Raw genomic sequence first — 22,780 nt, forward strand, 5'->3', positions numbered from 1 at the left:
TACGAGTGGGGTTCGTTAGCCACCGAGCCACAACAGGAACTCCCATGCTTTCCTTCTTGATAAAGCACAACCTCAAGTTTAATTATGATAAAACACCAGAAAAACCCACACTGAGGGACACTGTACAAAATAACCAGTGTTCTTCATAAAGTGTCAAAATCATGACAGACTGAGAAACTGTCAGATTAGAGGAGACTAAGGAGGCAGTGATGATTAAATAAATGCAATGTGGTATCCCAGAAGGGGTCCTGGAACAGAAGAACATTAGAGAAAAAATGGGAGGAAACCAAAGTCTGTATTTTAGTAAAGAGCAGTACACCAATGTTAATTTCTGAGTTTTGACAGAATGTGCCATAGTTTACATAAGGTGTTAACATTAGGGGGAGCTCATGGAAGGGTGTAGGAAATATTCCTGGACAACCTGTGTAACTTTTCTGCTCATCTGAAACTGTTATAAAATAAAAAGTGAATGTATTTTAAAAGGTAGAAGAAAGCCTCAGCACTGAAAGTATACCTATATTTAAAATTAACACAGGGACTGACAGAAGATTAGACACATTTTCACAATAACTTGATCAACACCACTATTTATTTGTAAACATATGTGTCAATAATCAAATTGACAACACTTTATACATCTCATTGTATAATATTAACATCATACCAGAAAAAAATCCACTGTACTCAGTTACAGTTTTGGTATTTTAAAATCTTTAAATACAAACCGTATTCTGAAACACTGAACATAAAAATGAAACACAAATAGCAGAGAAAAGTGGAAACAAGAAACCGATGTTCCCCCCCAAAACAAATAAAACCACCCGATTACATATTTAAAAAGAAAAAAAGGAATCAAGGAAGTCAGATGATCATATATTAACAACATAAAGTTGTATTTCTTTAGACCCACCTAAGAGGTGAAATCATATAATACTAAATTCCATGTCCTTTTTTTTTTTTTAGCTGCACCCACAGCATGTGGAAATTTCTGGGCCAGGGATCGAACCCATGCCACGGCAGTGACCTGAGCCACTACAGTGACAATGCCAGATCCTCAACCCGCTACAGCACAAGGGAACTCCTACCATGTCCTTTTTGAAAATTTTTTTTCTCATTTTCTAAAGTTTGCCAATGGTTTAAGCTACATTAAAGGACAGAAAAGAAGGGAGGTAGCACAAAGCCAAATGAAATTAAACATTTGCAGAAAAATTGGATAAAAATTCTTTCCTAAATTCTCTTTGGCAAATAATAAATTCTCTATTTTAATTTACCTTTGTGTTGAATTGGATCAACACATAAGATGTAAGCAATGCATCTTTACATGGGTTAATAGATGAGTGGAACGAAGCCAAATTCACAAAGGAAAGCACAAAACTGGCTTTCACATTCTGCTAATAGTTCTAAAAAGGCAGATTCTCCCTCCATAAAACTATTGAGAGGTCTTTAGCTGGAAATCCGAATCTTTCTTTCCTCATTCACATGAGAAACCAGAGTTGACCCCATGTTTTGCCAGTACTTTCCCTAAAATTCATGATCATTATTAGGTTCTATTTTTCCTCTGTTATCTAAGGAAATATAGCAGCAAATCACTCCCATATTTTGTTTTAAATTTACCGGCGACTGGGTTCACTACCAACAGCTACATTCAATTCTTTATTAGTGTACAAGTCATTAACATAAGCTTAGCTTGTTAATACAGAAATAAATAACTACAGTTAGACAAAGCAAATGAAAATGAGATTAAAGAGCCCTGATCAAATGAAATCCTTTTAACTTTTGGCTGAAAAACTATAAAAGTTACATACATACCTCATAGCACTAGGAATGTACAATATCAATTACTGGAAAAATAAATGAGTGATTCACAGTTATAAGAAATTACTTTAATATTAGCATTTTTCCTTCTATAGACAAACATAACATAGACTTGGCTTCTACCTCATACGAGACAAAGTAGAAAACTAAACATTACCGCATTTACCCTAAACACAGCCCAGACTGTGCTCCGGGTAACCTGCTCTAAGATATTCAATTCGACAGACAGGCCATGGTATTGAATACACAGTTATGCTAACGGTTTTAAGAAAGGCATATATTTCCAGAAGTATGTTAAATACACAAATGTCAGTTCTATAAATAACAAAAGGTATCAGTGAAAATGTTTAGGTTATAACCTTCCCAAATTTTCTAATGTTTTAAATGTTTTAGATATATGTGGTCTGACCAGTTAGTTTGGTTACAGTTTTAAACTAGCAAACCATTATCCTATAAGAAAAGCTAAACTAATAACACTGCACAAACTTCCCAAGGAAGGTAACTTGAAAAATCTAAAAAGTGATTCCAATTATTCTAATCGACATTTGAGATGTCAAAAGACCAATGACTCAAGAAACATTTTGAAATTCTCAATTTTTCTTTATCATTCCTCTAAAACTAGTCACATAAATTTAACATCCAGGTTGCTTAGGAATATGTCCTCACAGTAGGTTTATCAATAAAGTGTTCTGATCAGAAGACATACCCTTAATGCCTCTAATATGTAATTCTAAGCTAAAATCAAAATGCTTGGTTTAAAAACATCAAGTCTGATTCCATAACAACTGATGGGTAAAGCTACTAAACAAAAAATAAATCAGGGTGACAATGTTCGGCAGCCACAGCTACAAGAGTGGAAAATAAATTCTATTTTTCCATAAAGACTCTATGAAAATATAAAGCCCAAAGTGACAACGGAAGTCCACTTATAAACATTGTTTAAAAATAGAATGTTTTCCAAAGCTTCTTACGAGATGTCAATGTATAGTCAGAGTTAAGACCTTCTAGATCAAGGTTAAGCTATACATAACTATGCTGATTTACATACCTTCAACAATGTTCAACCGATAATACATAATTTACAGACATCCACAGCAATTCTTAATGCCCCATCAGATCCCTTCTCAATAATGGATGTTTATCGCTGTATAGTTTCGCTACTTTAAATACCAAGAAGCCTCTCCAGAGGAAGAGTTCCTCCTCTTCCTGTGATATGATCCCCTAAAGAGTAGGTAACAAAATATAAAATTAAACAAGATTTATGTTTGATAAACTAACATATAAAATTACCATTGCAGTATTCATAGCGACTGCTTATAAACATAACAGTCATCATAAAGCCTATAAAGTACATCCTCAGTTTCATAAAAGAAACGCAGATTGTCTCCGGGTAAAAAATACAGTGCAGGCTGCTAAAAAGCTCTTTGTTGCATTAGGAGGTGCAATAATGAGGAAAACTTCAGAAAACATAAACATGTTCCCCAAACTTTTAACATTAGTTGAGCATGAGCTGCACTGTAGCAGCAGGATGCTTTTTAGTGGCTGGCACTATAAAGCTGACGTTAAGAAAGAAAAAAGGCAGAAAGTGTGAGCAACAATGGTGTAACCAAATTATTGCATATGGAGATTAGCAAGGAGAAGCGAGGAAGGCGACCGTCCACTCCATTCTGTTAAGATGCCATCTTTAAATATTAAGTTCTTTGCGGGAAGTGGAACTCCCACGTCGGCACAGGATGACTGTGAAAGCAAACCTGAAAAACTGGCCTCAGTGTGGATATCCAGTGGTGAAGCACTTTCCTAAAAGACCGAGAAACAAGAGAAAAAAAAGGTCTATATTCAACATTTCACCAAGCCACTAATGTAGCTGATGAGAAATACAGACCTTGGATTATCTAAGAAATGTTTATGGAATGCAAAACACTCTAGGAGATGCAAAGATGTACACCACACAGCCAAATAATCAGTGACAGGTATCCACACGTGCAAACTAATACAATGCAGATGGTAAGTGCCTTCAAACAAACAGAAATAATAGGCCATGAGAGCATGGGGGTAAGAAAAAAGTTAATTCTTAGATAATCTCTAAAAACCCTCACACAACATTAAGCACCAGAATAATCCATCCACTCCCAGCTCTCAGATTCACTTTCTCTCCCCAGAACTCTAGGCTCAAACCGGCACCTATCTGAGAGCTGTTCTTAGATGTTTCACCATAAGCTCCACATGTGGCATATCCATAACCAGACCCCTTCCCCCACCTCAGTCTTCCCTTCCCCAACACATCTAGCTAATCAAGAAGTATGAAAATCATTCTTAGGTCTTGCCTTTCTCACCACACCCGCAGTTTTTCCTTGCGGTTTAATCACTAAGTTCTATGAGTCTACCTCCAACATGTATCCCAAATGAGTTTCCTTTATTCTTTCACCATAGCCACCACTATAGTCTAGGCCAATGGTCTCCAAAGTGGGGTACTCACTCCAGAGGAGGGAGCAGTACCGTGAAACATCCTAAAATCCTTTATCTACTTGTTGCACCCAATGAAATTCCTGTTTCTGTGTTATTTTATAACATACATACATTATTACATGTATAACAGTATATACATATATTACCTTTATTATGGATACATGCAGATTTTTTTTTTTTAATGAAAAAGGGTGTTCAGCCAACATTCCTCACTTGGACTATTACAACAGTCTCTGAACTGATCTTGTTTCTATGCTTGTCAGCTTTTAATCTATGCTCTAAACAGTAACTAAACTTTTAATAGAGTCAAACAGAAGTAATATCATTCCCCAAACTATTACATTTAGAATGCATAAGCAACGAGGCCCTACTGTATAGCACAGAGAACTATATCCAATCTCTTAGGATAGACCATGATGCAAGATAATGTAAGAAAAGGAATCTATATATGTATGTGTGTGTGTGTAGTACATGTATATATATATATGAATGGCTCAGTTACTTTGCTCTATAGCAGACAGTGGCACAACATTGTAAATCAACTGTACTTAAATAAAAAAAGAAGTAATATCATTCCCTATTAAAAGCCTTTAGTAGTTTTTCTTCCCACTTGGCATAAAATACCCATTCCTTAGAAGGCCTGCCCTCCCTTCTTCAACCTCACCGCTTGGCACTACCCCTTTTCCACAAGGCTTCTGCCACACTTGCCTTCTCTCATTTCCTTGCAGGCCGAGGGCCTTTCTGACACAGGACTTTAGCACCTACTAAGCTCGGCCTGTCTTTCCCATCTTTTATGTCAGGTCATACATCATCGCTATCTAGTTAAATTAGGTCTCCCACTGGATTCTCTCAGATGTGAAGGGGTTTGGCTCCTTCCAAGCAGTTACTGAAACCTGTAATTCCTTGCATATTTCAAGGCGGACTTGCCTATGGTCTCACACAATACTATGAGCTCCAACAGTGGCTTCGACATCATTGTTTCCCCAGCAGCTGCTAAAGGGTCTGGCATAGAGCAGACAAGTTTTTACTGAAAGAATGAATGAAACCAGACTCCAAAATATGGATTTCATAATGTGAGGACAGATATTCTGAACAGAAATACTCCATTCTAAAAGTTTATCTACAAATCAAGTCTAGAGTATCCTTTCTTTCCTTGGGGAGAAGTTAAAAGGTCCAGAACACTGGTTTTCACTACCTCAACAGAAAATCTCCCTTCAGCAATGGAGAATCACTGTAGTTATTAATGGAAGTACAGTGACCCAAGAATCAGCAGCTAGCATGGTGCCTGGCCCACAGCAGATGCTTGACACATTTCTCTTTAATGAAGCATCTGCACAGAATGAACAGTCCAAACAGCTCTAGACCCTAAAGATCTGGCCAGGGAAATCATGTACAAGTCAGGTAACTTTCTGAATCTCAGCATATTTGTTTATAAATTAAAATTAGTGCTTGTTTCATATCTTACTGCTGTGAAGACTGAAAACAAACATGGAAGTGTTTTGCATACTATAAAAGGTCTATGCAAATAACATGAGGATTTTTTGGTTGTTGTTACCTGGAATGAGTGAACAAAGTTAAGGACTTGTAGAGATAGTTTTCTACTGGAATGTAAGAGGTTTTGAAGGCTGAAAAAAAAAAAGGGGGGGGGGGGGTCAAAGTTTAAAACAAATACAATGACAAGAACCAGTATCTCACAAGAGTTTAATTTTAGCAACTTAAATGCATTTGCTTCTTTTAAGATATCTATTCATCTAAATGAAATTTAACAATTCAATTGAATTCCTCAACTTTATCCCTTATGTTGATAATTGTTCCATGATTTTGAACGGCTATGCTCTATATTTAAATAAATGAATTCAGAGAACAATAAAATTGATTAATCACATAAAAATTCTTAAGACACAATTTCAATGGTTCTCAATGCAATTTCTGCCTGTTTCAATAATATGGAGTAACAGTGCGTAAAAAGACCTAAAACATCATGTAAAACCAAAATTGGAAAACTGTTAAAAAGTTTAAACTACTACCAACTATAACCATTATATATAAGAAATCTTTTTTTTGTTTTTGTTTTTGTTTTTTAGGGCTGCACCTGTGGCATATAGAAGTTCCCAGGCTGGGGGAGAATCAGAGCTGCAGCTCCTGGCCTACACCACAGCTCACTGCAAGACAGGATACTTAACCTACTAAGCAAGGCCAGGGATCAAACCCGTGTCCTTATGGATACTAGTTGGGTTCGTTACCACTGAGCCACAATGGGAACGCCAAGAAAACTTTTAAAATGAAAATTTAGGCACGCTGAAGGATGGTAATTATGATTCAAACTTCAAATACCAAAATTAATTAATTAATTAATTAATTAATTTATTATTATTATTATTTTTTGTCTTTCTGCCTTTTCTAGGGCCACTCCCGTGGCATATGGAGGTTCCCAGGCTAGGGGTCTAATCGGAGCTGTAGCCACCAGCCTACACCAGAGCCACAGCAACGAGGGATCCGAGCTGCATCTGCAACCTACACCACAGCTCGTGGCTACGCCGGATCCTTAACCCCCTGAGCAAGGCCAGGGATCGAACCCGCAACCTCATGGTTCCTAGTCGGATTTGTTAACCACTGCGCCACGACGGGAACTCCACCAAAATTAATTTAAAATTAATAAACTGATAAAAAGCCTGACAGATTTAACACACATCAACCCACCTAAATTAAATAGTTTTCAAATATGTAAACTGGTAACAATTACAATGACAATCTTGAAAGCTATGTGGCACTTCTATGTCTTTATTCACGTATGTTATTTTACTTGCAGGACAGTTATTGAAATTATTTTTCAATTAAATACTTTTTATTTTCTGATATAAGCTACATTAAGCCAATTAAGTTGATTACTTACTACCTGACTTTGTTTTCCTAAATAGAAATGTCAAGGAGCTCTGCGGCTATCACCTCTCCTAGGTACCCGCTGTGACAGCCAGAGTCAGTGACACCGTTTTCCGCTAACCCAGTCTTAGGACCTTTACAACGTGCCTCCTAGCAGCTGCTCTCAATGGACCAGAGGTGGCATATCAGATAAAACCTACATGTCACTGCTGATAAGTAATACATGCTTATTTCAGAAAATGTGGAAACTGAAAAACATCTGAAAATCAGCCACAATTCCACTATCAGGGATAATCACTATTAACATAATTTGAGTGTATGTTAAGAAAAAGATGTGCACAAGAGAAATTTCTTAAACATTTACATGTTTTCAAACAGTCATATAAGCACGCCCATTTTACCACACTTGTGTCAAATCTAGGTAGCTAAGTAAATACAACCAAAACATGTGCCCAAAAGCCTTGCATGTCCTAATTTCTGAGATAATGAAATCTAATTTAAAAAAACACAGCAAAACCCTTGAACTAGCCATCTTTAGTCAATCAATCAATATACGCAAGGCAATTACCATGATCATGTGTGAAGAGAAAGCAACTGATACTGGGAGCTTAAGAGGTCTCAGATGAAAAGATGACGAATATAAACCCTCACCTCTCTTTTCTGCAAAGGCCATGAGTAGCAATCTTTCTGCAAACTTTCTGATTTAATTCAGAACTAAATAGTGGAATTCCAAAGCACAGCTCGAGAGGAACCCAATCTGCTTCTGTTGTGGCAACTACAAGAGAATATATAGAGTTATTAGAATATATAGAGTTATTAATCATATATATCTATTTTTATATATTATGATTGACCAGGGGACCTCTTAATGGAGGTCCAGAGATTTTCGGATTCTCCCACCTCCGCTGACGTGACCAATGGGCTTGGCAGGGGAGAGGACAAGGAGGGGGTCAGTGAATCTCTGAGAAAGGAAAGAATGGTTTTGTTTGTTTGAATATAGATACATACTTCTGGGAAGAAAGTACACAGCTTTCATCAGATGCTCAAAGTAGTCTTTTACAAAAAGAAAAAAAAAAAAATTGCAAGCCATCTATAAGATGAGAGAATTAACATAGGTAAAACAAAACTTTTAAATTCTCAGGTCATATTTTCATATTTTAGTTATATTTCTAAATATACAAAAATGCTTCCCAGAAAATACATATGAAAAGGCCCACTATGGATAATAAGAAAAGACAAACGACATCCAAATGACTTAACAAAAAAGTTAAACCTCAGAAATATTAGTCTAAGCTTACAAATAATTTTTAAAACCTTACCAGAGTTTTGCTTTGTGGCTGAATCTACAGCTGCTTCCTCAATGACCATTTCAAATGACTCTGTACTCCCATTTACATCTGAGCCAGAAGCCAAATCAGGTTCTCCTTATAATTAAAGGGCATACACAATATAAGGATTCTAATAGGTGGCATAAATTGTCAATAAGTCAGTCGTAACATAAAAGAAGCCTTCAGAACCAAAATGACAATGGAAAACGCTGACTAGTCTTTAGCCTAAAGCAGTGGTTTTCAAATGGGGGGTGATTCTGTCCCCCAAGAAACATCTGGCAATGTTTGAAGACATGCCTTAGTTGCCATGAATGGAGATGGATGCTACTGATACCTAGGGATTCTCAACATTCTACAAGGAGCAGGTCAGCCCCCCAACAGCAAAAGGTTATCCAGCTCAAAATGTAAATATACTGGGGTTGTAAAACCTTGGCTAAAGAAACAAGGATTCGAAAGGCGGAAGATAAGATTTTCACTTAGATCATTATAAAACTGTTTCTCTCCCCATGGAAATACACAATCTGATTGCATCATTCCTTTTCAGAATAACGGACTTCCTATATCTTTTGACAAGAAAGATCATCCAAGACCTTCGAGACCTTACCTCCTTCTCTGCTCTCATCTATTACTGCCCAAGATGACCTGCTCTGTCGTCTGAGTCCCTCTGCCTGAGAGGCTACTACCCTCCAGATAAACAACAATCATCTTTTGGGTAGCTAACACCTCATTTTTCAAAATTCAGTTCAACCTTTACCTTCTCTAAGAGGCCTTCTCCGACAGCTCACTTGGGCTGAGATATGCCTTCTCTGTCCTATGTTAGCACTTCAAAAAGCAGACCCCTACCACGGTCTTTTAACACTACCCAGTAGGCTGATTCACCTGCTTGAATCTCCTTCTAGGGTTTTAACTCCTTAGGTTTTACTACTATAAATATCTCTAGCACCTAAGGAGCTATTTCATAAATGCTTGTGGAATCAATGAAATAAAATATGACAGCTGTAGCAGACATTTTTTGAAATGACTGCCTAATCCACAACCCTCTTCTCTCAAGATGCTCCCACGATACCTGGTAGTCAACTGCTGAAAGCAACCCAACTCCTCTGGCCAAAGGGAAACACACCAGAAGTGGATATCTAATTCAAAGGGAGCCAATCAAATCCACTGGGTGGCTGGCAACAAATCATATTCTCTTAGGATTTCAAACTAAGAGGTTCAGTGAATGTAGTCAATCAACAATACACTTGAATTGAAAGATTCTCTAGAGTCCTGGACCAGAAGTGGCACCATGGCAACCAAGGCCACGTACATACAAGACAAAATTATGTCAGAGAGGAAACAATCAGTAAGATTTGAAAATGAATTTTTAAATTAAAAAGAAAGAAAAACATTATGTGAGGAAAACTAGCTGCAGTCAATACGCAGAACAGGTTAGAGAGAGAAAGGAGGCACGTGAGATGAGGAAGGCTAAGCATGGTTGCAATAAAACATGTTTAAAGTATCAAACCTCAGACTAAAATGGCAGTTACAGAGAATTAAAGAAGAGAGAGGGGAAGAAATGGATGTGAGAGACATTTCTCTTCTTTTTAATTTTTATTTTTTTCCTTTTTTAGGGCCGCACCATGGCATAAGGAAGTTCCCAGGCTAGGGTTCAAATTGGAGCTGCAGCTGCCAGCCTACGCCACAGTCGCAGCAACAGGAGGGGATGTGAGCCGCATCCGTGACCTACACCACAGCCCAGGGCAACGCCAGATCCTTAAGCCACTAAGTGGGGCCAACGATCAAACCCTCGTCCTCATGGTTACTGGTTGGGTTCATTATAGCTGAGCCAGAATGGGAACTCCTGTGAGAGACATTTCCAGACTAATTCACAGAACTTGGAGACTGACTGGAAAGAGTGGGAAAGGAGAAGGATGGGACAAAGATATGATTTTAAGGACTGCATAACCGAGACAATAGTGCCTTGGACAGAAAAGGGAAGTTGAAAAACTGCTCATTTTAGTTTGAAAACAGTTTTACCAAGAGACTAAAATTTTGAAACCATCACCCCATAAAGGAACTTAAATTGGAGCCTATAAACATACATATAACAGTAAAGGGCTAACCCTAATAACCGTTCTGTATTCCAACCCCAGGTCATCACTTCTTTTAGTCACTTAGCGTTTCCTCCATTTGAATAACTGACATTTGTCCCAACAATGTCACAATATTTTCTCATATGTCAGTGACTTACCTATTCTCATAAATAAGTCTACATTCCCACAAAATTCTCCATGCTTTTTAAATATTAAGTTTGTGATATGCTCAATACCAATTATCTTAATTCAAACAACCCAACTATTGGCTAACCTCTCTCATCAGAAGCATCACTGAGTTTTCTGTTTGCAAGCTGGCTAGAAGCATTCAACATGGTGACATATCCACAAAAATGCTGCAAGTCCACTTTGCTCCTTAGTATTTGCAGTGCTTTATGGACACCCATATTGACACGAGTAAACTCTAAGAACAAAGAATTGACATTACATTATAAGTAGTTTTATAATAAAATACCAAAAATTAAATATACTTTCCTTTTATTAAGCAATTCTTAGAACTACTTTTATACTTTCTCAAGACTGATTCCAATAAAGAAATATCTGTGAATATACAGGGATGCTATACACATATCTTTATAGCCTTCAGAAGGCAAAAGAACAAATTACTTGCTGCTAAGTAAGCAAATAGAGCCAGTCAGTGCCTCGAACACTCAGTGGGCCTCTACCGGAAAATGCATTAAATACACATTTTATTTTTTAAAAAACTTAAGTAAAAGTATTAAAACTAAAACAATAAGCTACTTGAAATTATATCCTTAATAAATTATTTAGATACTAGCTCAAGTTTCATAAATATGCAAACTTATAAAAGAGAAAGATGCTCTATACCCAAATATGAATACTTCTCTTCTTTAGAATTCACACAATAATCTGCCAAGGCAAGAGATTTATTAATCAGTTCTTGAGATTTTAAGATTTTTAAGATCCTGTTGTCACTATTCTGTATTTTCTGAGGAATAATCAGTTTTTCCACAGAATTTATAACGTATCAGAGGATTAGTTGCAGAGAAACATCTAAATAAGAAAATTCTCTTCTCCAAATTTTGTACAGTTATTCACAAGAGAACACTTAATTTTAAATGTGAGGTTTTTGCAGCCTAGCCATGTGAAAAGGAAAAGATACTTATAAAAGTTTTCTTCCTTTTCATACTTCGGGGGAGGAGAGGACAATGGTGACTAACATTTTGGAAAAGAAGTTCTATAAATTACTGTAAGTTAAATTACTTGAACTATTCACTGCTCTCTAAAATTCCAAGCATTATGGCTCTAAGAACAAGAAAAATAGATTACAGAATAGCAGTTCTGCATGGGGCAGGAAACACAAGTGGTATATAAATATATGTAGGTTTTAATCAGAGTATTTTTCTTTTGAATAGCTATCTTTTTAAAATCTAATTTTGCTTTTTAGGGCTGCACCCACAGCCTATGGAAGTTCTCAGGCTAGGGGTCAAATTGGAGCTGCAGCTGCTGGCCTAAGCTACAGCCACAGCAATGCAGGATCCAAGCCGTGTCTGTGACCTACACAGCAACTGAGAGCAATGCCAGATCCTTAACCCATTGAACAAAGCCAGGGATCAAACCCAAATCCTCATGGATACTAGTCGGGTTAGTAATCCACTGAGCCACAACGGGAACTTCCTGAATATCTATCCTTTCTTAATATTCAATGGAGGAAAGGTATTTTTATATTAAACAAAATGAAGAATGAATTTGTTTTACAGAAATTCTGAGTATCTTTCATCAAATTTATTTTAGCTCACATCTAATTCCAGAAAGAGATAACATTAAATAGGGCTTTCCCCCCTTGGTTCTAACCAGCTTAGGTTAGCTCCAACTCTGCAATCCACTCAAGTCCTTTCTAATAGCAAATACAAAATTTAACAGCAAAAATAAATGCTGAAACAGGAAATACATGTAAGTTCTCTATAAACTGCAAATTAGTATACAAATGTTCATTAGAGTCCATAAAAGTCCTTGAAAAAAATGGTATGTAACATTGGGGGGAAAAAAATCAATTTTCTAAACAAAATCTTCCCTTTGACTTGTCTTCTCCCCCAACCTCCAAATAAAGAAACAATAAAAGGAAACTAAAAGGCTCAACATACCGAAAGCCTAGCCTTCCATCTAGGTAGATACCTACTTAGTCTCATCATCTCTAAGACAGACTGGTATTCCTTCTAGTCCTAGGTCCTAAATGAATCTTATTCTATTAATTCTTGGCAGGAAAAGGCACACGGCAGAAAACTGCCTTTTGCCAATCCTCTTTAAAAGAACGGTTTTAAGACCCTAGAACTTAAAAATTTTAAGAATTCACTTCCTGCTATGTTTCCACCAAATTGTTGACAAGATTAATCATAAAGAAGTCAAATGGATACAATTCAAAAGTGAGGTACCTCCTTGGAGTTCTGTCTCGTCAAATGGGAAAGGTATGTGGACAGTCTCTCCTATCCCATGCAGACCATGTCCCTAAACAGGAAGAAACGCAAGTTGAAGGGTACACACGAAACCTGTATTTCCAATGGTAGATACTCAAGTGATAAATAACACTGTGCCTCGTGATGGGATATTCCCCATTCATAATGCATCGAAATGTCCTTAACACTTTTCTATTTTTCTCCAGCAAGCAAGGGCAATCTTAAGTCTATATTGACCTATTAAGGCAACGTGTCTAAGACTGAGTGTACGGGCTAATGTAATAAATAGGTAAATCAGGTGTCAGCCAAGTGAAGCCTGATTGAGATCAGAGTGCGCTGGCACAAGGGTGAGCTGCAGTGCTAAGAGAGCAAAGTGGTGGAAAGATCCCCAAAGTCACCTGGCATGCCATGGACCAGAATGGAAAACTCAAAAACCTGCAATGAATGACACATTCATAATTATACATAATCGGAAACAACCAAAATGCCTGTCGGTAGGGAGCTGGTTAAATAAATTAATGTGTATGTTTTCGATGCAGCTGCAAAAAAGAAGCAGCTCTCTACAAACTGGAATGGAAAGATCTCCAGTTGCTAAATGGAAACAGCATGGGGTATATCAGTGGGTAGTGGCTTGCATGTGCATAAAGAAATTCTAGAAGGACACAGCAGAAATTAAAGAGGCTGTCTGAGCTGGAGGAGTTAGGGGGTGGCCACTGGGTAGAGTGTTAGAAGGGCAGTGATACTTTTCTCTGAGCATCTTTTCATAGTGTTTTATTTTTGAATCATGTGAATTTACTATTAATTCAAAAGTGAAATTTATAATAATCTATGAGTCTAACCACCCCACTCCCACGCTACACATAATAATTTAGTTTCGTCCATCACTTCTAATGTTCATTTGAATTCTGTTAAAGTATTTTGTATGTAATCCCTAAATTTGTTTTGGTTTTATAGTTGTGTAAGAATGACAAGCATGAGGAATTTAAGTTAATGTTTATTTAGAATGATTTTAAAAGAAAACTTGACATTGGGTATCTATAAACACTTTTTCCCTTTAAAAGAGACCTATATATCATTCAAATTCAAGACAGTGTGATATAAAAGAAAAAATAATTTCAGGGGAAAAGCACACTCATTTTACTTGGTTCATTTAACAACCTGAAAATATTTTTGACATCTTGTTTCTATTTCTATTCCATTGATAGATTCATGATTTTAAACCTACACAAGACAGTTACTATAAAAGTATGGTTTTAGCAAAAGTCTTTGATTTTGTTATGTTTTAGGTTCTAGACAGGTGAATCTTTTTCCATGGTTTAGAAAGAAGCATTCTTTTTCAATAAAGGCAAAACTCCTTCAACATACTTTTTAAAACTCTCACTCTCTTCTACCACTGCCACCGTAACTTTCTTAAGATTTTCCTATGTGCTAAACACAGATGTTTTAAGGCACTTTTATGCAGATCATCCGATCATCCATCTTAGTCATTCTTTTTTTTCTTTTTTGGTGGTGCCCACAGCATATGGAGGTTCCTGGACCAGGGTCAAACCCGTGCCACAGCAGTGACCTGAGCTGCTACAGTGACAACGCTGGATCCCTAACCCACTGAGCCAAGCCTCACTTTTTTCAACAATCATATAAAGATTAGAACTTTTATTATCTCCAATTTGCACATGAAGTCGCTGAAATTCAAAGAAGTTATTTCACTTGCCTAATACTGCTAAGTAGTGGGATGGAGATGTGACCTCAGGCAGTCTGACCCATCCGTGCTGTCAAAGCCTTTCTACCGCCATGTCTCCTCCACCCCGCCCCTCACCTGTGCCCCAGAGGGCTGGTGCATCCTCCCTCACACTTTCCACTACCACCCACGTGCTGATGCTGACACTCAGGCCAGTCTCTCCTGTGCAACCTCCCTTATCAAGCCGAGCACTGCAAGAAGCATTCTTCCTCTTTCCACACCCTTCTCCGGACACCCGACCAATTCTGTTTTTTATATTCGTAACAGTTCTTCCTTTCCATGCTCATCACCACTTCCCAGGCCAAGGCTGTCCTCCTCTCTTATCTGGTCTCCAACACTGAATCCTAACTGGTCCTCTGGCTTAGGTGTCTTCTCCCCCGCCCCCCCAGCCATTCTCAACAGTCTCCGGGCTGATCTTCCAGACGGCAACTGATCGTGTTCATCCCCTGCTTAGCACTCTTTACTAGCTGCCATCAATCTAAAGGGTAAAGTCTAAGCACGCTAGCAGGATGGTGAAGGTACGCTGCCCTTCAGAGCCCAGCTACTTCTCCAGACTCATCTCTGACCATCACCCCGGCACTCAGCAGCTCAAAATCACCTAACAGTTTACAGGCCCCAGCACATGCGAGCACTTTGTCTTCCTATTCATTTATTCACTACTCATTAAGCAACTTCTCTGAGTCAGGCACTATTCCAAGGGCCAGGGAAATAGTTATGAAGAAAGAGGAAAAAAAAAAAACTCTATTCAGAGATTTATTCATGCTGAACCTTCTTCTGCCTGGCCTCCCTGGCCTCTAAATCAGCCTTTTATACTTAGTGCAGGTCTCATTTTCTCTAAGGAGCTTTCCCTAAGCCTTTCCCCTTGCCCCAAGGCTGGATGAATACTTCTCTTTAATGCTTCCACACATAACTCTATTCAGCCCTCAGCAAAAAAACTGGAAGCAACTAAAGTTCCTTGAAGACAGGGACCATGTCTTGCTTATATACACACATTAATTACCACAGAATAGGGCAAGTACAACTGTTAGTTGAATGAATTGATGAAATTTTTATGTACCAGAGGTGTGCCACATACTTCACGTATGCCTTCTCATTTCATGCTCTCAACAATCCTAAGGCTAAAAATGCTTACCCCAGCATTAGCTGTCACTATCGTCTCCTGTTGTAAACAGCTGATATTATCACTTTCATTTTACAGATGGGAAACTAAGTCTAGGAGAAATATCTTTAAAATGCTACACACTGCCCACTCTGGGCTGACTGCACATTGGGCACCAGGCAATGCTGATGCCAATCAGCGCCAGGATGAACAGCCTGAAATCAAAGCCCCCACAACAGGGTGTCAACAAATGGCTCCGCATGAATAAATATGTATCACTATGTATCAAATAAAAATAAAACAAAATAAAATGAAACGCTACACATCACTTCACACCTGCTAGGGTGGTCGTAATAAAAGATCAGATAGTACCAAGTGCTGGAGGGACTATAAAATGATACAGTTACTTTGGAAAACAGCCTAGCAGTTTCTTAAACAGTTAAGTTACCATATGACTCAGCATTTCCACTCCTAGGGATATACCCAAAAGAAATGACAACACGTCCACACAAACACCTGTACCTAAACAGTGGTCATTATTATTCATAACAGCCAAAAGGTGGAAGCAATCCAAATGTCCATCAGCTGATGAACAGAAAAACAAAATGCTGGGAGTTCCCATCGTGGCGCAGTGGTTAACGAATCCGACTAGGAACCATGAGGTTGCGGGTTTGATCCCTGGCCTCGCTCAGTGGGTTGGTGATCCGGCGTTGCCGTGAGCTGTGGTGTAGGTTGCAGACGTGGCTCGGATCCCACGTTGCTGTGGCTCTGGCGTAGGCCGGTGGCTACAGCTCCGATTCAACCCCTAGCCTGGGAACCTCCATATGCCGAGGGAGCGGCCCAAGAAATAGCAACAACAACAACAACAAAAAAAGACAAAAGACAAAAAAACAAAAAAACAAAATGCTGGACAGTCATACCATACAAGGGAATATTACTTTGACACAAAAAGGAATGCAGTACTCATGCTACATGATGAATCCTGTCAACAGGAAAGAAGCCAGTCACAAAAGACCACATACTATATATGATTCCATGTATCCGAAATGCCCAGAATAGGCATCCCAGGGAGACAGCAAGTAGATTATTTTAAGAGCTGTGCCGGGGGTGGGGGGTGGGGGGTGCATGGAAGGGGACAGTGGAATAGGGAAGCGAGAAATAAAGGAACCGGAAAATGTTATAAAATTGAGTGTGGTGATGACTGCAGACATCTGTAACTACACTAACAATCACTGGGCTGCACAATTTAATTGTCTGGTACGTGAAGTGCATCTCAATTTTAAAGATACTGTTAAAAGAAAACAGGGTCACACAGGTAGCAAAAGATGAGGCTGGACTCAAACTGGGTCTAACTTCAATGCCCATGTTGTTTCCACCATTTCCCCGAACTACTAAACAAAGGCCACAACTGAAATCCAGAGCTCTGACTCCTTACATCTCAGCTTGACAAATGTCAAATTACTAACAAATTAGTGATTGTGGCTCAGCAGAAAGCTAGACAAACTGTGATCTTTAAAATAAAAAATCCGAAGCTGATTGTTTCGAATAAGGAAACCGTACCTGAATCAAAACGGCCGAATGTGTTAAAGCATCATTCAACATTGTGAGCACATTCGATGTAGGAACCACCCCAGGATCATGACCCCACGACGTTATTAGTAATCGATCGTAACCCTATGGGAAAGAAGTGAATAATACACAGCATGGCATTTAGACATTTTTTTTTTAATTAAGAAAATTACCTATAATACTGCTTACCAATTTCTATTTCCTCAAAAATTAAAACTAAAAGTTTTTTAAAAAAACACACAAAAAACCTCAGAAACATACCTGGAATATATCTGGCAGTTTTCGAAGTCTTGTACCTTTGGACAGTAAAAGAGAAGGTGGTCCCTGCCTGGTGATGTGGTAAATGTACAGCTTAAACCAGACAGAACTGACTTCTGGGATTGCTGGTCCAATATGCTGAAGTCATAAAACAGGCAAGATACAGCTGTAAATACTTACTTCACAAGCAATCGATTATATTCTCATAGCTAAGAGAGTATATTAAACCTCATATTAACTGTTTACTGCTAATATCCTTATGAAGATAAATTTTAAATGATCCATTCAGTTTCAAATATATACTGGAATCGAGAAAGCAGGTCTTATCACTGCAATTAAGAGAGAGGACTCTGGAGGAGAGGGCCACGGTTTAAATTTTGGTTTCATCCCTTCAACCTAAGGTTACTTAAACTCTCTTGTGCCTGGTTTTGCTCATTTGTAACACGGCAACCAAATACGGGGGTGGGGGAGTGGAACGCACACAAAAAAATTGTTTTAAAAAATCAGTAAATGCAAATCTACAACCGCTCCCATTGGACAGAGGACGAAATTGGGGTAAAGGGAGAGTGTGCTCGCTGAGCAGCTAGACCAGCACAGGCAACCAAATCATCCTTGTACAAGAATCCCCTCCCTTCTTTTACACCAATAAACCTACCACATCTAGGAAACCTGGCAGAATGTAGCACTGCAGAACAGCGGCATAATCCCCACTCTCTGAAAACAGTACACGGCACAATGGCCTTGCTAAGAATAGCTATAAATACAACTGATTTATTTTGAAAAAGTAAAAGAGCAGAAGTCATTTTCACACTTTTATTTTATTTTATTTATTTATTTATTTTGTCTTTTTGCCTTTTCTAGGGCCGCTCCTGCAGCACATGGAGGTTCCCAGGCTGGAGTTTAATTGGAGCTGCAGCCTATACCAGGGCCACAGCAATGCCAGATCCGAGCTGTGTCTGTGGCCTACACCACAGCTCACAGCAACGCTGGATCCTTAACCCACTGAGCGAGGCCAGGGATCCAACCCGCAACCTCATGGTTCCTAGTCAGACTTGTTAACCACTGAGCCACGATGGGAACTCCATTTTCACACTTTTAAAGATAATTAAACTTCTACTTTTCAAGCCTCATCTTTTCTTTTCCGCTTACTTAGCATCACAGCTTCACTTTCAAAATATTTCATTTTTCCTAATTATATTTATCTTATCCCTCAGAGCCATCTAAGTTTCCGTCTTAGAGCACCCAAAAGCATTCTCTTAAAATCCTGAATTCGAGAATAAAATTTTAACTAGTGTGTCATTAGTCACTAGATAATACACATATAAAATGTACCAATTACACCTCACAAACTGAACATAATAACATCTTATAATAGCAAAAAATACAAAACTGCTTTCTGAGTCAGTGATTTTAATATCTACTATCTGCAAACTGAAAATTAACACAGCAAGACTGTTAAACCTCTCCTTCAAGTCGCCATGAGAAAGGATGAAGTGACAGCAGAGTGAGCCTCCCAGTGGGTCTTTACCTGAGGTGTGCAGCTGCTGACAGGCCGGATTTCGTTGGTAAGAGGAGCCATGGAAACAAGCAGGGTGTAATTTTTGTTTAGAACTCTGCTGCAAGTTGCAGGGTCCAAACCCAGAAGGCTTTCACAGCGCAAGAGATCCAGAGGAAAACCTGAATTATGATCGACACACACAGAATGAAAGACTGACAATGTGAAACCAAAATGTCTAAGACTAAGTACTGATAACTGCCTTGAGATTTAAATTTTTTTAATAAGGGAGAATCTACCAAACAGTGCCTTGTTTCCTAGGAGAGTACTAAGACTCTTTTAAGATTTAAAGCTAAAAGTCTTTATTCTTCTGGTCTGGAAAGATAACCGTCTATTGGTGTTTCTTCAGGCTAACCTTTTACTTTAAAAATATGTTTTCTTTGCCTTATTTAGCTTCCTCTCTGCCCCCAGCCATAACACGGCAGTGGCATCTTATGAAAGCCTAAGTGCCACAGGAAAGCTGTATCCTTCCCTCCCCCAAATGCCAATCTCTACAGAAACTTCTCAGCCAACTGCTGAATTGACCAGAGGGGCGAGAATTGCTCATTTAGAAACACGTGCCCTAGACTGTGGTCCATAAAGATGAACTCACTGAGCATGCAATTTTAAGTAAGTGTTCCCATTCTTTTTATATATATATTTATATATAAATATTTTGTCTTTTTGCCTTTCCTAGGGCCGCTCCCTCGGCATAGGGAGGTTCCCAGGCTAGGGGTCTAATCCAAGCTGTAGCCACCGGCCTACACCAGAGCCACAGCAACTTGGGATCCGAGCCACATGGTGATCTACACCACGGCTCACGGCAATGCTGGATCCTTAACCCACTGAGCAGAGGCCAGGGATCGAACCCGCAACCTCATGGCTCCTAGTCGGATTCATTAACCACTGAGGCACGATGGGAATTCCAGTGTTTCCATTCTTAAACCTTCTGGAATAGACCCATCCTAATGCTCTCTAAAAAGAGATACTTGAAACTTTAGAAGATCAAGGTAGCCCTCTAAGCAAAAGTGAATCTAAAGAAAATACACGAACTGCTGAAAGGACATGAGCACAACTGGCACCAAGATCTTGGTCTTTAAGACCACTCATGAGTAAAAGAAACCAGGTTCCCAGCGGAAAAGGCTGATTCCAGGGCTGGAGCAGAAATATAAGGTAAGATCGTTTTGCCAGAAAATAAACATTAACTCCCCCCCCACCAAAAAAATTTTTCTTTGAGAAAGACGAGAGGCAAAGGACAAGGAAAAAAGAAATCTATTGGCAAAATCTGAGACAACTGTAGCAAAAAAATAATTGAGACAATAATGACTGATTATAAACCACTGAAAAAACAGGAATTGATAAATCTATACTGCAAATATAAGAGAAGGCTTGGTCCCAAACGTTCAAAAAGGAAGAAGTTCTAAAGTAGGAAAAAAACGATCAATTTGCAACCATCACAGTAAAGAAAGGTTCAGGAAAGAATCAACAGTGGACGCTAAATCTAGGAGGAAACACTGATATAAGAAGTAGGATATCTGATGGTCTCCCCATAGATTGCTTATTAGTTGCGAGGGGACAAACACTTAACCACACAGTAGAGAAATCAAAAACACATTGACTGGGTGAGCAAAATTAACATCACAAGAAGAGAAGCTTAACCAAAGTCTGCTTAACAAGCATTCTGGTCTGTCAGTGTCCGGCCTTTCACAGATAAACAAGAGGAGCATCTCTGATCTTAACTAAGTTACATCCTCATGGATACTAGTTGGTTCGTTAACCACTGCGCCACGACGGGAACTCCTACACAAAATGTTTTAAATAAGCAATGGCTGAATAAGCAAGCACGACCTGTTTAATTTCTTAGAAAGAAGTTCCCCAGGATCATGTCTTCAAAATCAAGTATACTTTATCATACCGTAATTGGGTTGGTCTGGCTGTGCAGTTTGTGCAACTAGATCTTTATTATGACGCAGAAACAATATTGTGTTTCTCAGAGTAAGTGCATGATCAAAATATCTCTGTGCTTCTCCTTCACCGGTGCTCTGCACCTAAACCAAGAGAAAATACATTTTACAACAAATACCACTCTATGCCATTCATTCAAGTACCCAGCCACACCGTAGAGATATTAAGACTAATTTAAATCAAAACAAATATTAACCTCAATCTTGGCTGAGCTTCCATTTGAGGATGACAGAAATTACCCAAGCAAAACTAACAACTTCAGCAAAACCAAGTAATGCTTAATTGTACCATAATATGTTCTATGTTCCATATATGATTCAAATAGAGTGTGTAAAAAACTCTAAGATCTATATATTCTGCTTCATTCAGAAAAGTACTCCAATGCATGGTCACCAATTATACCGCTATCTTATCACCCTGTTCACAACTGTGTATCACTGGTTGTATGGACAACGGAGTATGTGATTCAACAAGCTGTTCACCAGTGCTGAGCACACAGCTTAAAATCACTCGACAAGGATTCACTGAGTCCCTATTATGCGCTACGATCTCTACAGGACGAAAGGAAAAGAGCAGACAAAACCCCTGCCTTCACGTGTTTACATTTTAACGCATGCTCTTCTGATACAGGTCAGTCACCTATTCAACATTTAAACACACATATATCCCAGAAACAACACAGAAAAGTGAAGGACAGGCCTACAGGGGGAAAAAACTAAATTAGATTTGCATTAAATTAGTAAGATCGACTGATTAAGTTTAATCAAGATGAAGCTTCTTAAAAAATAGTAAAGACACTATTTTTAAAAACTAAACTTCGGACTAAAAGCCTTTCCCAAGAATGACTATGTGGTTAAAAAAAAGAGAGAGATTAAAAAGTAAAAATGATCTTCCAATTTACAATATTTAACAAAAGACTCGTTGAGTTGAGAAAAATAAAAATCAGTAAATATGCTGAATATAAAAAGATAATACACAATAAGAAATAGGGTTATGAGGTATTAAAAATATTGAGGAAATAATGAAAACATAAAGATAAAAGTTGAGCAGACTACTTAATAACAAGGATTATCTCAGGCACTAAAAATGTAAAAATCCTATGGATGAGGAGGACTGGGAAAAATGTTATAATCTTTTTATTTACTTATTTTTGAGATACAAAGGAATTACAAAATCATCAAAAATTCTCTAAACATTCACAGTTCATCACTAAATAATTCACTGAATTACAAAAGGTACCAAAATGATTAGTCAAGGAATAGATTAGGCACACAAACTGCATAAAGAAGCACAGAAGACAGAATAAAATACCCAGGGAATGAACAACACCAAAAAGGGCACTTAAGATTTAGAGCTAAGGAAAGCTAGGGCTGTACTCATGGGGAAAAAAGATGGTTAAGAACAAATATGGCCCATGTCTTCAAGGTGCTACAAGGGATAGTGAGAAGGGACATAAATATGATACCCAGGGAGAGTGTTCCATGTTTAAGTGGAACAAACACTTAAAATTGCTTAAGAGTAGATCTTTGAGTGTCATATTGAAAAAAAAAATTTAAATGTAATTTTAGAAACGTGAAATTTAAAAAATTACATATAGACTGAAGGTTTCTGTACCCCATTT

General features: G+C 38.2%; 1 protein-coding gene across 3 annotated transcripts in view; it reads right to left on the reverse strand.

Annotated features, from left to right (window-relative positions):
* Positions 1–571: 571 nt before the first annotated feature.
* The window catches only part of FAM91A1 (family with sequence similarity 91 member A1), a 41,942-nt gene continuing 19,733 nt past the window's right edge, over positions 572–22,780 (reverse strand). Inside the window, exons 15-26 of one of the 3 annotated variants that reach the window (XM_047783304.1) lie at positions 21,110–21,242; positions 19,189–19,337; positions 17,664–17,798; positions 17,394–17,507; positions 12,976–13,048; positions 11,411–11,452; positions 10,836–10,985; positions 8,481–8,585; positions 7,813–7,936; positions 5,837–5,906; positions 3,567–3,612; positions 572–3,036 (exon numbers count right to left, since the gene is read on the reverse strand). In XM_047783304.1, coding sequence (XP_047639260.1) covers positions 2,978–3,036; positions 3,567–3,612; positions 5,837–5,906; positions 7,813–7,936; positions 8,481–8,585; positions 10,836–10,985; positions 11,411–11,452; positions 12,976–13,048; positions 17,394–17,507; positions 17,664–17,798; positions 19,189–19,337; positions 21,110–21,242 — 1,200 coding nt within the window. In that variant the 3' untranslated portion in view covers positions 572–2,977. Of the gene's footprint in view, positions 3,613–5,836; positions 5,907–7,812; positions 7,937–8,480; positions 8,586–10,835; positions 10,986–11,410; positions 11,453–12,975; positions 13,049–17,393; positions 17,508–17,663; positions 17,799–19,188; positions 19,338–21,109; positions 21,243–22,780 lie in introns of all 3 variants that reach the window. The other 2 variants (XM_047783302.1, XM_047783303.1) reach the window with 2 other exon arrangements.

This window comes from Phacochoerus africanus, chromosome 6 (assembly GCF_016906955.1).
Source record: "Phacochoerus africanus isolate WHEZ1 chromosome 6, ROS_Pafr_v1, whole genome shotgun sequence".
NCBI classification, from domain to species: Eukaryota; Metazoa; Chordata; class Mammalia; order Artiodactyla; family Suidae; genus Phacochoerus; species Phacochoerus africanus.